Source organism: Excalfactoria chinensis, chromosome 7 (genome assembly GCF_039878825.1).
Source record: "Excalfactoria chinensis isolate bCotChi1 chromosome 7, bCotChi1.hap2, whole genome shotgun sequence".
NCBI lineage: Eukaryota > Metazoa > Chordata > Aves > Galliformes > Phasianidae > Excalfactoria > Excalfactoria chinensis.
Genome location: NC_092831.1, coordinates 14,867,864 through 14,882,365, shown reverse-complemented (window position 1 = coordinate 14,882,365; position 14,502 = coordinate 14,867,864). Strand labels below are relative to the sequence as shown.

Below are 14,502 nucleotides of genomic sequence, written 5' to 3'. Positions count from 1 at the left end.
ATTGTTTCTCTGTTGTTCAGATGGGTGTTTTTTGCATGCTGGGGGTCATTGTGTCCTGGATACCAAACTCAGGGGAATTTCTTTCTTTTGGGTTTTTAGATTGTCAGCTTCTCTCTAAGTGCATTCATTTTGCCAGGTTATGCAAAGTATTCATACATGGGTGTAAATTAGTAAGTACATGCATTACTTTGCTGATCTCGATGAGGAGACTTAAGTATTGAAGCTGGAACAAATATTTAAGAGCTTTGAACTAAGCCACAGTTCCATCTGCCTGTAATCTGTTCTCAAGGCAAAAATGAGATCCAAAAATCTCTCAAATCGCTCTTCTTTTTGAATGTGGGTGGGCACACTTTCCTAAATAATCTCTTCAAAGTATAGCGAGGGCAGTCATTTGGGAGGTCAGTGACATTGTTTAGGTATCTTGTTGCCTGAATGCTCAAGTGTGTCGGATATTTACTCATCTGTGTATCAGGCTAGACTGTGACTGAATGTTCTGTGCCTAGCAAGAAGTGTCTTGCTGCACAGTTCCTCCCACAGACACAGCAGAAGATCCTTCACTCCCCAGTCACAGTCTTGCTCTTGACGCTTTGTAGGAGAGGAAGTAAGTGAGCTGCCGTAGGCCTGCTCTGAGGGAGCTGTAAATTTTTGGGTGCCCTGGTGCAACTACTCATCAGGCATGTTACGGGCCTCATCTCTGCTTCCACCTACTTCCCCAGCACGGAGAGGGACACAATGGTTCAGCAGTGTCTTGTTTCCTGTCTTTCACTGCTGCCTACAGTGCTACCAAACACTGTCATTCTAAGCTGAGTCACAGATCAACGGCGTTTGCACCCCTTTTGCACAGCAAGCTCTCATTCATCAGAGCCACAGCTGCCATGCACTGTTTGATGTCTGTTTCCCGCACTGTGCAGGCTGAGTGAGATCTGACCCAAATTCAGAATGGAATTCATTAATATGAAAAATGCTGATCCTATAAATGTCTGAACCACTTAGCAGATGGGCCCCATCCTTTTCCTTCCGACTAAAATAACAGCAATGTTTTCTTCTCAGTCTTATGGGGGATATGTGACCTCCATGGTGCTTGGCTCTGGAAGCGGTGTGTTCAAGTGTGGAATAGCGGTTGCCCCTGTGTCACGTTGGCAATATTATGGTATGTGATGGCTTCCTTGTTACAAGGATTCCCATATGTCTTGCAGTGCACATGCTGCAAAGTGTTGACTCATAGTGCGGAACTTTGATTATCTACTAGATGCCATATAAATGCCATTTGGTCTGTTTTTATGAACTCGTGGGTATTGCATTTCAGAATAAAACCAGCTCCCTAAACCTTATTTCCCTTTTTAAAAGTCACATCCACAATTTCAGATAATCTCTGTGACCTTTAATGATGCATAATTTTTATGTTTGTAGTAATACTGTAACATGTCTGCGCATGTATTCCTGAGCTACCACATGTTGTGAGGTACTGAGATCAGTACTGAATATACTTTGTGTTATTCAAGATGCTACTTTTTAAAAAAAAAGCAAAAAACAAAACAAAACAAAAAAACCAAACAAACAAACAAAAAAAAAACCACAGAACTGTGAAACCTAAAATCAAACTTAGGTTGCAAACTGCTCTCTCAAAATGATAATCAAATTTGCATCCCTTTTGTTTTTGTGGGGGTTTTTTCTTCCTTTTAAGAATATAAAATTTGGGAATGACAAATTTAATTTTATACATAGCTTGATGTGAGGAAAAGCTGAACAAGTGGACAAGTCTGCACAGGCTTCTGGGTTGTAGTCTGCAAGGTTGTGAGACACATGAGGCTATAAATATGGTGTTTTAGAGAGAACTTACTCCCAGATAATAACGTATAGTTAACAGTACAGTATGTGTTAGTACATTGTGGCAGTGTTTTAAGATTTCTCTTCTTCAGCATGAAAAAATTGACAACACTGACAAGAAATCAAATGGACATTAAAATGTGTGCTGACATAACAAACATTGGTTTGTATGGTTAAAATAAAGCAGTAAATCTGCAAAAGTAATAGGATATCATACTGAAAAATCTGAACAAAATTAGATATTAAATTTTGACTATATGTAAGATAGAGCCCATCTGAGTCCTCAGTTACTTCTACATTTCATATCATAGATTCTAAGCAATAAATGTTTAGATAAAAAATGTAATATATTTTTTTAAATGCTTATTATTTACTGAACAACTTTAGCAGCTATTTCTTAGGCTTACTGGAAGAATAACAATAAGGTAATGTTGACATAAAGTACTTTATTAATATTCAACATTTGAGTGTCCATGGCAACCACAAGATTAAATACTCTGAATAATAATGGTTACCTACATGGCTCACTGTGGAAAACTTGGTTTTTATCTTTCATCTCTTTTTAATTTCCAATGTTCATTCTTATTGTGTCTTATCTGTGTGTGAAATGTCTGATAGACAGAAATATTGGAAATTAAGTAGTACATTGTATTTGTTGTTGGTTTTAATTACAGACTCAATATACACAGAGCGATACATGGGCCTTCCTACAGAAAGTGATAACCTGAGAAACTATAACGTAAGAAATTACTTAATTTCATTTTTAAGTATGGCCTTTCCTTCCTAAGCTGTTCTTTATACAGTTTTATTGCATCCCTGTGTGAAGAATTAAGTTTGTTTCTTCATTTCAATGTTAATGATTGCATTCCACTTTTAGAGGTTTTAGTCTCATGCTTTTGGATTTGAATGAGGCAGTTACTCCTTGCTGTATAGCGTGGGCTCTCTGTTGTTTTGTTTATTCATTTTTGTTGAGCTTTATTTCTTTTACATTCAGTTCTGTTTGGCTACTATGCAGACTGTAAAATAAGCTGTAAGTCTGTTTTATTTTAATCACTAAGAAACAAAGTTGTTTCAATATGCTCATGGGCAAACTATGTATTATCTCAACCTTCCCCCCGTGTCCCGTCCCCCCCCCCCAAAAAAAAAACAAAAACAAAACAAAAAAAAAACAACCAACTAAACAAACAACAAAGAACCCTCAAACATTTCCACCAGAACAAATCTACTCCACTTCTCTCTGAAATTTAATTATCATGTGAACTTTCCAACTTTGGAAGCTGTAAGCTGTATTCAGGTATTTGGAAACCTTTACAGGTACACTGCAGACCAAATGAGAGCCAACTTGGTGCTGGAACTGTGGCCTCATCTCTATGAATATAGGGTTTCTGAACACTGATTGAAAGTAACGGATGTTTGTCCAGAAATTAGGGAATTTCCAGGCAATAGAACGAGAACAAAATACCTGTGGATTTTGGTTCATTGTACAGAGAAGTTTCTGATGGATGAGTAATGTTTACCCTCGGTATTCCAGCAGCTTTTTGTTGCTTAAAGGGCTTTTTGAAACTGCAGGCAGCTGAGAGTATGGCAGAGTTGCTCAAACCTTTTGTAAGGTTTTGTTAAGTTTCTGATCTAGTTGGAAATACACTGACTATTGGAGAACAGAGAATGATCTGAGGGGTACTTTGTTATTACGGCATTTCATGGTGATGTTTAGCCATAATGATGTTGGAACCAGACTTAAATTTTAGAGAAAAAGAGATGGGGCATTCTCTCTGTTTAGCATGGTAAATCAGTTTGATTCTTTTTACCCCCCAAGGTGCAATCAGTCCTGCGCTATTTCAGTATTATGAGGTGGGGAAGAAAGAGCGACTTGAAAGTATGTAAAACATATGATAACATACACTGAAATACAGACCGAAGTGCCTGTTTTGACATACTACTGCAGTGATCTAGTTTGGCAACTGCTGTATTAGCTGAGGAAATCAGAACTGTTTGCAGGGTGATTGTCTATTGTGTCCGTCTCTAATAAAACCATGACAGTGAGTTGCTTGGACCCAGCAGGGCTGACCAGCAACCTGCAGCAGCCTGCTTGCTTTTTCCCAAATGCAGTTCTTTATGGCAGTGGGAACAGTAGGAGGTCTGTGAGGTAGCAGAGTAAATAGAAGTTACTGTCGTTGTGCAGAACGAACATTAACGCTCTGGGTGCACAAAGTCATTCACCAGCTTCACGGCACAGATGGCAACAGAGGACTGTTTAATCCTTTCAAGCCAGGAGTCGGATTTTCTTGGCATAGTATTCATTGTTGGCAATGGCCACGTTGAAACTGCCAGTACCAAAGAGCTAAAGGTTTCAAATGTGTTACTCTGAGGACTAATTGGGGAGAATGGTGGCTAGATGGAGGAGGGGCATTTGCACAGATCAGATTGTCACACTTCATTGCTCCTTCTAGAGACAGAAAAATATGACTTAATTCTTCATGTATTGCTGAAAGCTCCAAATAACACATTACTTGGAATTTGCTTTTTCACATAAACCTTGAGGGTGAGTAGCTTTAGAGGTGGGTTTGTTGCTTTTTATATAGGAACAATGAATGGGTCTTGGGATGTTGTTGTTGCTGAAGACCTTTTCTGACCTCCACCCACCACATTTCTCTGGCTTACAGCCCCTTCCTTTTGTGTCTCAGGCCCAATAAATCTGCTCCTGGCCCCTTACTGAAGCAGAAGGCCAACTCCTGCACAGTGTTGTTCGGTAAAACAAGTAATGAGAAGCTCTCCTAGTTAAAGCTGTTAAAAGCATGTTAACTTCATACTGTCAGGTTTGCATGCTGCATGATATATTCCCCATTCTTCTGCATCCACTAGGAAGATGGTTTGAAAGTGAAAGCTTGTATAAACCCTGTACTGTGTGACCTAATTTAAAAGAAAGGGAGCATGTGCACACCTGTTGAGAATAGGTGTATGTTGTGAATGTATCATCTCAAGAAACTGCCTCTAATGGTGTTGAGCGGTGCACCCTACCTCTATATTCTATGACGTTAGATCCCACATTTATTGATAGATGAAATCTGATGTTCAGTTAACAGGCTGAAGGATGGTTCACAGTCCTCCCTGTAGGGTACTTAGGTGTGATTAGTGCCACTTAAGGGTTGTGAGGTATTAAAAGTTGTCACTTCATAAAAGACAGTCATGAGCCATGGGTAGGGCTCCCACTGTAAGCATGGAAACACAAGTATAGGTCTTAGGCTTAATGGTAGAAACTTCAGCTGATGTCAGAAATGTCCCTGATGTGAAGGACTGGAGGCTAAATTAGGCTGGAGCTTTGCCGGTCAGATGTAGTAGCCACGTAAAGCATACCAAAGAGACTGTTCAACTTGTGAGATTATTTTGCAGTTCACTTTGAATTTGATATGCTTTTGGCAAGTGTTTGAAACAGTCATAGATTTGGCAATCTTTTTCTAGCAGATTTGAAATGTTCAGTCCTTAAGAACTGCTGCATCATTAGGTTATGCAAAACAGGGTACAATTTTGTAAATATGCCATCTTGTACTGGTTTGACATTTGTTCTATTATCTGAGAATATGCTTAAAGGGAGAGAGACCTTCAGTTTCAGCCAAACCTTAACTTGTTTGTTGAGTGCTGATAAAATGTTGACTGCTGTGTGATCTTTAGAAAAGCCAGTTACACTCAGCAGGGCCTAATTCTCAGTACTTTCACACAGTCCATTTTCAGACCCTTTGCCATGAAGGCATAACTGTGAAAAGGAAAGGATAAACTACATTGCATTTACATACAGTCCACCTGGGGTTTGTTCAGCTATTTCAGCTGTGGTTCAATTTGTGACTATGTCTAACTTCGGACTGTTTGCTATTGTGACATCTCTTTTATCATTTATTTAGGAAGGGGTGGGGTGGCAGAAACACTTTGTATTGACCGCACAATTAAGGGAAAGGGAAGGCACTATGTGTTACATATGAGTACAGCGAGTGATAAATGACTTAGAAAAAGAAATGCAGCCTTTTGTGTGTGCTTTCTTTCTGAAGAATTTTACAGCTTTATTTTGTTTAATGATTGGAGACAAAAAGAAATGATATGCTCTTCTTATAAATGCTTCTGGAAGGTTAAATTCTGAAAATTGTAGACCAAATAAGGCTTCCATGCATAGGTTTGCCATCCTTTAAACTAAACCAGCATTTATTTGCTGGAAAACAGCTTCTAAAGATAATCTATCAAGTTCTCTTCCATGCCTATGAAAAGTGTTTCATTCAAAGGATACTGCCTGCATCATTTTCTTTTTCATACACTGATTGGCTGCTGTAGTAGTTCTCCTTGTTTAATGTCCCCTCAGATTCTGGCCCTCTTACTTAGCAATCCATACTCGTATTGGTGTGTTTCAGTGGGTGGTGCCATGCTTCCAATGTGCACAGCCTTTTCTGCATTTGATGGAGCTCCTGTTGAATTGCAGCCTTTCATTATCAAAAGATGGCAAATGCAGTGTCACATGCTTGAGGTGTTTTGTTTGGTTGGTTTGTTTACTCTTACTGGGTTCGATCTTTAAACATGACTGAATTACTACAAACGAGAGGTTGTGGTAAGGTATTTTGCTATGACAAAAGGAATTTAATGTTAATGCTTTCTTTAAAGATACTTTATATTTAGTACACCAAAAAAGTCAAATGCATTATATTATCAAGAAATGGAAAAGTTTCTGTTATTTCCTCTCTGTACACTCATGCAAATTCCTGTGCAAGGATGCAGCCTTTGTGCAAGTAGTGGTGAAATATATGTTTTATTTTTTGTACCTAATTCACTTTTACTTATTTTCTTAGCCATGGTAGCTTTTAAGTTAAGTTAAGTTGCTCTAATATGGAGAATGCTTGCTTACTTTTACAGGGACTTGGGTTTTTTTAGAAGAGAACCTCTGTAATGTTGCTTGTGGAAGGAAATTTCATTCAACATATTTGGCCCCATAGCATTAGGTATCTTTCTCATCAAGCCTCATATCTTGTATTGTCCATGTGCTGCTTCCTATCCTCATGGCGAAGTGTTATCCTATTCCCTTTCCTTGCCCAAATGCAGTTTCTGCTGTCTTTACTTTCCCCATTCCTTAGTCACAATTAAATCCCAGTTATGTTCACTATTTTCAATTTGTTGATGAATGTCAATTGCTGATTTTTTTTTCCCATTGCCATATTTATTATCTTGTAATTTCCAAAATGCAGATTGACTTTTACTTACAGATTTTTATTTTTGTCTTGTGAGTTTTTTTGGTCAGGCTCGTCTGTATTATACTTAGAGGAGGTCATTGTTTTAAACTATTGAGACATATTTACTTGAGAATGATGACATACATACATGTATACAAGCTCTGCTAGCTTAGATACAGGTAGACTGTAGCATACATGTTGGTGAGGAAAATGCGTGTAGTCTGTAATATCTTCTCCTTTCTATCATAGGGTGCACTGTTGCCATAGCAACATTTTTAACTTGCCTGCAGTAGCACAGAAAACCAATGGTAAGCGGTGTGCTGCAGGCTAACAACATGCTAGCAAAGCATTAAAGGTGTATCTCTCTCACAAAACTCTTCCCCTCTGGGCTTGCTTGTCACTTTGCAGACGTAACCTTTGGCAATAATTGCAGACCAGTGCAGAATGGTTCAAGTGTGAGCACAGTGCTGTTGGATATGTGAATATTGGATATGTGAATATGCTACTCTGGGGGAGGAGGGCAAGGGTTGTTACTTTTGTCTGAAGAACCCCAGGCTGTGTCAACAGGAATCAAAGTCAGTTGGTAGCAGATAATCATCTAACAAATAGCACCTTTTTTTTTTTTTTTTTTTTTTTTTTTTTTTTCTTTTCTTTTCTTTTTCCCTTTTCTTTAATTTCAGAGTTCAACAGTAATGGCCAGAGCTGAAAAATTCAAGGAAGTTGAGTATCTCCTTATCCATGGAACAGCAGATGGTGAGTTGCAGTTAATTAGACATTTTAGTATTACAGACAGGTTTGCAATTCTACTACTGACAAAACAAAAGCATGAAGGGGCAAGGCTGTTACATTTACGTCAATAAAATAATACAGTTTTATGCTACTAATCTGTGTCTCAGTCAGCAGCACTGGGGAATCTGTTCAATTGTTTTGCTTTTTCCCCCTTAGTATTACAGAAGCAATTTTTTGTGTATTTTTTCTATTTTTTCTTCCATTTTTCAGATAATGTTCACTTTCAGCAAGCAGCTCAGATTTCCAAAGCTCTTGTTGATGCTGAAGTGGATTTCCAGGCGATGGTATGGTTGTGGGCTTTTTTTTATTATCATATGAATGGGCTTGTATTATGAGAATGATGGCCATAGCTCCCTCTAGTTAGGTAGAAAACAACTGTTGTCTCAAACCAAAGTTTACATGTTTGTATTTCATGTTCAGTAATTGAAATGATAACATAACTCTCCATATATCTACTATATAAGAACAAAAACTAATGCAGTTTCTTCTGGTATTTTCATCTTCCATTTTATTTTTCTGTATTCTCACAACAGCCAAGCCAGTCCCAGTCTTAGAAATAGCTCACTCAATAGTATACTTTCTATATAAGTAAAAGCAAACTTCAATTAAGCCCCTTTCTTTACCCAAGATAATCTTCTGGCATCCCTATTGGACTATATAAGACAGAGCAGTTATTTGCCTAGTCCTACATTGTGCATGGAAATTCCCAGAAAAAAGGTAGCTGTGCTTCCTTTTCTACTTGCTCGCAGCCCTTTCACAACAGTGGAATAAATACAAAAATGAGGCCAAGTGTGCAGCACTGTATGGTCTGTCCTTCAGCAAGGATAACAATGTGGTGAGAAGGGACACCATTCTGAGCTGAGAAACTGCATCTAGCTTACAAGTGGACAAGTAATGTACTTTTTCTATGCACTTCTAACATGAGTAGCTGGTGTATCCTACACAGTAAGCAGGAACAGAAATCACTGTAGCTTCCTGCTATGATTGTCTTTGCTGAATTAGCCTATAGTGGATGGCTGTTTTTTGATGTTGCCTGTTTTGTTTTAATCTGCTTTTATGTCTGTTGATTTATATGGCTTGTATGTAAGCGAGAGGTAACAGTCTCTGTATTTTCTTTCCTGCAGTGGTATACTGACAAAGACCACGGCATCAGCGGTCAAGCACATAAACACATTTATACCCACATGAGCCATTTCATAAAGCAGTGTTTCTCACTGCCCTAGGAAAGCAAGGGCACCACCCTTTTGCTTGTTAGTGATGGTATTTCTCTAGAAAACTCCTTTCGTGTACACCGAGCCAGTATAAACTTTTAAGAGTTAAGATAGCAGAAGGGAGTCAGCTCTTGGGATACCTGAGGATACAATGAAGTGTTAATCTTAATAATGATTTCTGTTGCCAAGCAACCATTGCATTTTTGATTGTTTAATTAAGTCATTAACATCACCAGAATGTATGTAAGTAGGTTGCAGACTTCTAGAAAGCACAGTACTTGAATCCGGAACTTATGCTTTGATATTTCAATCTTTAAAAAAAATTTTAACGCATACCTCCAGATTTTCTACCAGTGTAATGACTACTGAAAATAACATCAAAGAACTCAGATAATAATCATAACGTTTCTCTCCAAAAATGATTATGAAATTACTGAAAAAAACTTTGAACAGATATTGCTGAAATTATCTAATGCCTGATGAGTGATTATTTTAGAAATGTATCAGTAACACTGCAACATTAATAATTTCTATGCAGAATAAGAGAGTTTACTTCAGATCCTTGAGTTATTATTTAACTGCAAACTCTTAGATTACAGTTGCAACCAGCTTTTACCAGAGATTTTTGAATGAGACTTAAATTTAGTGTTGCTGGTTTGTTTCCTATCTCCATATTGTGATATTTACTTACTTTGTAGGCAAAGAGGCTGCTACTGTGGAAACCTGCACTGGTACTCCAGATCATAGTTATTTTTCTATGGGACAGAAGTCTTTATTTAAAAAATAATAATAATAATAATAAAATAAAATCCTCTTTACCAGCAAGTAAATGATATTCCTTTACACCTATTAAAAAAAAAACAAAAAACCAACTACAATGCAACTTAGCTGTCACTTGAAGCAGGGTCTGGACTGTAACTCTCACATGATCATGGTATTTAGCAAACCTGCCTTTTTCCTTGTAGCCTACCTTTAAACTTCTGCTTTACCTTCAGCACTCCAGGTGGGCTTCTCCTGCTAAAGGATAAGAATGACTTTTTCTTCATTTCACAAATACAGTACAAGAGGGTTGCATTTTTTCTAAAAATGTGCTGCTTAAATTAATAAATAATCATTAAGTTTTGAAAAGTTGTGTATTCTGTATCACTGAAAATTCTGCTTAAGAAATCTGCTCCTAGAATGCTACAAAAATACATGAATTCCAAGAGAGAATTACAGTGAAGTTTAATTTTTTGTTTAATGGTGGGAGGTGATCAGCTAACAGTTTATTGATATTCAATGTCCATAAGTCATTGTATTTTTTTGTTGCATGTTACAGGTGATACCAGGTGTGAATAAGTACTTAAATAGGTAGATAAAGAAGAGTGGGAAGTTAGCTGTGAGTTATTACTTGTAGGTAAAGAGCTGCAAGTAATTCCTTACAGATCAGGAAAACATTAATTTATTATTATTATTATTTCAAATGAAACTAAAAGTTACATGGTCTGTGGAAGTCATTATGATACTGTTCTTTGAATCTGACCTACCTTACTGATTCTATAGTCTCACTGGGAAATTGTTCTGGAATCTGAACATGTAGTTCTGTTTTAACTTTATCTGTGAGGCAAAAGAAAATACAATGCTAATTACTGTCAATTAGAATTCCTGTTTTGGAAAGTACCTTCTAGGCTATACATACTGCTACTGGAGAACCTGCTATTGGAGAACCACATAACTTTAAGAAGTTTATATGCATACATGTAATTTTTTCAATAGAAGAAATGAGCATCAAATCAGCAGCTTCTTCTAGCTGGTAGACCTTCCCCCAATCCCAAGAACAATGAAGGATGCAGGAAATTAATTAACGAGACCATAAAACTTCCTCAGGGAACCAACAAATAAATAGGGCGTCAGCTTAAATTAGAAATGCACAACCACAGAAAAACACCTAAAGAAGATGCCACAGATATAAGCAAGTTTCTTAATGTACAAATCTAGCACTATGAAGCAATTGTTTGCAGCTGAAGTGCTGCCATGTTGCTGAAGTTAGACACTTACCTGCCAGTTAAACCTTTTTCATTTTTTCATTTTTTTCTTTTTCCCTCCACATGAAAAGGATGAATTTAGGTTCTTTATTAGTTCTTTACACAACGTTTGTTATTCAGAGACAGCAGAAGCCTGAAGTGGAAGTTAAGAGTTCCCTGGCTGGGAGGCTTCCACATCACATTCAAAACTTGGTTGAAGCTCAAAGGATTTTAATAAGATGGAGGTAAATACTTTAAACATTTGGGTTTTGGCAGTAGTACTGAACTTTGAGGACTACAAATTTTTTCAGAAGCTGAATTCTTATACAGTAAAATTAGCAGGCACTCCCACAAGGGGGAGTAGCTAGGGTAGTGATCACTACCACTTTAAATTTCTCAAAGCTACAGTATTTAAAATCATATGAACTTACCTTTTGAACTGCTGGAGGTCTGACCACAGTGTTTCTCCCAAAAGCAAGAACCACCAACTCATAATCAATAAATCAGAATCTAATTCCCACTCTTCCTGGAAGAGGTGAGTAATGTGCCATCCCCGATGATGCACGCACTGTTAGAGTCAGACCATGTACATCACCAACAGCTGCATGCAGCTAACCAATGCTGATTGTATTCCATGTTTCAATGAGATTGCACTTGAATATGCTTCCCAAACATCTGCATTGTATATAGCCCAGTCCTGCTCCATATTCAAGTGTTAAGCATCCATTTAAAATGCCACATTGCATACCTATTCTAAGTCTTGCAGTGTGAAAGTAAGAATTGAAAATTAGTTAGGATAAATATTTATTTTCACATAACATTTCTTAATTGTGAAAAACACAATAATCTATTCACATGTACACATAAACTCTTGTAATAAATTACATCCAAGAATTTAAGTAATTTTGAGCAAGAATATGAAATTAGAAGTAAATATAGCACTACATTTTCTTTATATTGTTTGTGATTCAGAATGTTGAGCTTAACATCGGAATAGCATTTAAATTCACACAAGAATAGAGTGACTGTTTGTTTAAAAAAAATAAAACACTCTGGAATACTGAACAAAATACAGAATGCCATTGAGTACATTGATTTCTTAATATTCTAAGAGTTGGTCAAGTGAAACTAATACATTTTGATAGCATATATTATCTGAAACAAAGTCAGCAACATATTAAAACACCACCAGGCTGCTTTCAGGACAAACCAGTATTGAACTTCTATACTAACCTTAAAACAATTGGAATCTTACAATTTATCATCAAGTACACAAAACAAAGCATTTAACTTTAATGTATCGGCATTTTTTTTTTCCTAAATTCATAAATACAAACAATTAAATGCAAATTCTTCTTTGTGCCCATTAGATGTTTCTCCCCCATAAAAATGGCCTTTAAGTGGGCTTTGATAATGCTAGGGAAAAACGTAGAACAGTAACCCTAATGGTTTGCAGCAAAAAGCAGTTATTGTTTATGACTGAAGTAGTAAAAATAAATATACACTCGCACACAAAAACAGTAGAAGGAATACTTTAAATGTACTAGATATGAAAAATTATTCACATTAGGACTGTGCAAAGGTTAGCATCTTTTAGAAAGCTAGGGAATGTTAAAGCCATGTCACTGAGTTGCTGTAATGATCACAATGGTGTGGATTCTCATTCTTAGGATTCAGAACAGTAGTGACAATTAGTCTTCATTTAATTATTTAAAAATTTATCAAAAAAAATTAAAAATTAGTAAGTTGCAAATAATTCATAAATGTTTATTAATTCAGTACTGAATCTCACAGTCCTTGTTTCACACAAAAGAACAGCCTGAAGGATCAGGTAATAAGAAAACTGGTTATGAATAATGTGTTTGGAAATGGGTTTAAAGCCGCATTTTACTTTGCAATGCTGTTTTAGATCTTTTCATTAGTATGTACTTTATGGAATAGTTAAAATGGCTGTAACAAAACCAATAGCAGGATACGCATTTAAGTACACGCAATCTCTGGAATTAAAGAGTCCTACATTTGTTAGTAGAGACAAAACAATAGAAATATCAACTTAAGTGGATGCATTTTAGGAAAGAGGAAAATCATTGGGCAGATGATATAACGGCATGGAGATTATAGTTTACATCTACGAAACTTTCTGTATTATGAAATAATGAATTCAGTAATGATGTAATGCAGTTATTTGGCCTACCACAGTGACATTCGTACAATACAAGATACTGTAATCACACGTTGCATTTTTACAAATACCTTACCAATGTTTCACATCAAAGGATGTGGTGGTATTTTTCAACTAAGGTGATGAATGTTTATAATAGATATTTTTGATATATATAATATATATGACTATGTTCCAGTTACATACAAATTTGTATATTAAATACACTGTATTAAATCAAGAAAAACTGCACAAATACAGAATCTGACTCTGCAGTCTGTGTTGCAAGAGTAATCCATGACTTCAGAATGACAATTTGAGGAGAAAAGGATTACACTTGTGAGTTTGTTCACAGGGTCAGATCAGTTCTCACTTTAAAAACTTCTTTAATCTCAACTAGTCAAGTTGGGTCTCCTAAAATCACTTTTACTTTACTCCAGTAAAATGATTTAAAAAAAAATAAATTGGAACAACTGCTTCAAGTTCAACTGGAGCAAAGGTTAAGTTTTCTCACACAGGAAAAGTAGCAAAATACAGTACAAACCTATTAACAGGTATGTTGAATTTGAAAGAAACTTTGTTAAATTTATGATATGAATACTGATAAATGGCCAACACCAGCAAAGGAAATGAAGATTAGGGTTTGGCATTGGCTACCGTGGAGTTTTGCACAGATAGCACACAATGTAGATGTTTACACAAAGGGTAATGAGACAAACATTGCGCTACATTACCTGTGCTAGTTAGAGATGAAAAAGTTACAAGATCAAATCAGTTCTATCTAGTGGCTGTGGCACTCCTTTTGTTCATTTGTAAAAAAAATAATTGTAGAACAAGTCACAGACAAGTCTCTCGGTCAACACCTTTCCCTGAGTCAGCTTTCTTCTCTTGTCTGATTTCAGCACTAGAGAAAGAAGAGGAAAAAAAAGTTGCAGTCACACTATCATACATACATATACGCACACAGATCTGAAAACCAATACTGTACTGATAGTATAATTAACTTTACATGCTGCATAACACAAACTGGGAAGCAAGTGAAAGCTGCTGTGTTGAATGGTGCAGAAGACATCAGCCAGCAGTTCAGTGACGAGGTGAGTGGAGAACTTAAGATGTACAGAAAGACAAGTCAGCCAGCATGCAAGCAGGTAGGCTTTTGGCAAATACCACTGTTAGTTAAATAGTGATAACATACAGTTCCCAGACAATACCAGCATTTTCTTAAATGGCACAAACAAGAGGTTACAGTATTCTTCAACATGTATTCTGTTGCTTATACATTTGAAAGGAACATTTTAGAAGCACCA

At 36.7% G+C, this 14,502-nt stretch overlaps 2 protein-coding genes across 10 annotated transcripts in view; one reads left to right on the top strand and one right to left on the bottom strand.

Moving 5' to 3' along the window:
• The window catches only part of LOC140254666 (dipeptidyl peptidase 4-like), a 38,485-nt gene extending 27,447 nt beyond the window's left edge, over positions 1-11,038 (top strand). The window contains exons 22-26 of the mRNA XM_072341461.1: positions 1,051-1,150; positions 2,502-2,566; positions 7,712-7,784; positions 8,031-8,104; positions 8,945-11,038. Coding sequence (XP_072197562.1) covers positions 1,051-1,150; positions 2,502-2,566; positions 7,712-7,784; positions 8,031-8,104; positions 8,945-9,043 — 411 coding nt within the window. The 3' untranslated portion in view covers positions 9,044-11,038. The remainder of the gene's footprint in view (positions 1-1,050; positions 1,151-2,501; positions 2,567-7,711; positions 7,785-8,030; positions 8,105-8,944) is intronic.
• Positions 11,039-11,115: 77 nt separating this feature from the next.
• The window catches only part of SLC4A10 (solute carrier family 4 member 10), a 144,251-nt gene continuing 140,864 nt past the window's right edge, over positions 11,116-14,502 (bottom strand). For all 9 annotated transcript variants that reach the window (XR_011904285.1, XR_011904284.1, XR_011904283.1 and 6 more), the window contains one exon: positions 11,116-14,099. The gene's annotated coding sequence lies outside the window, so the exon portion shown is untranslated. The remainder of the gene's footprint in view (positions 14,100-14,502) is intronic.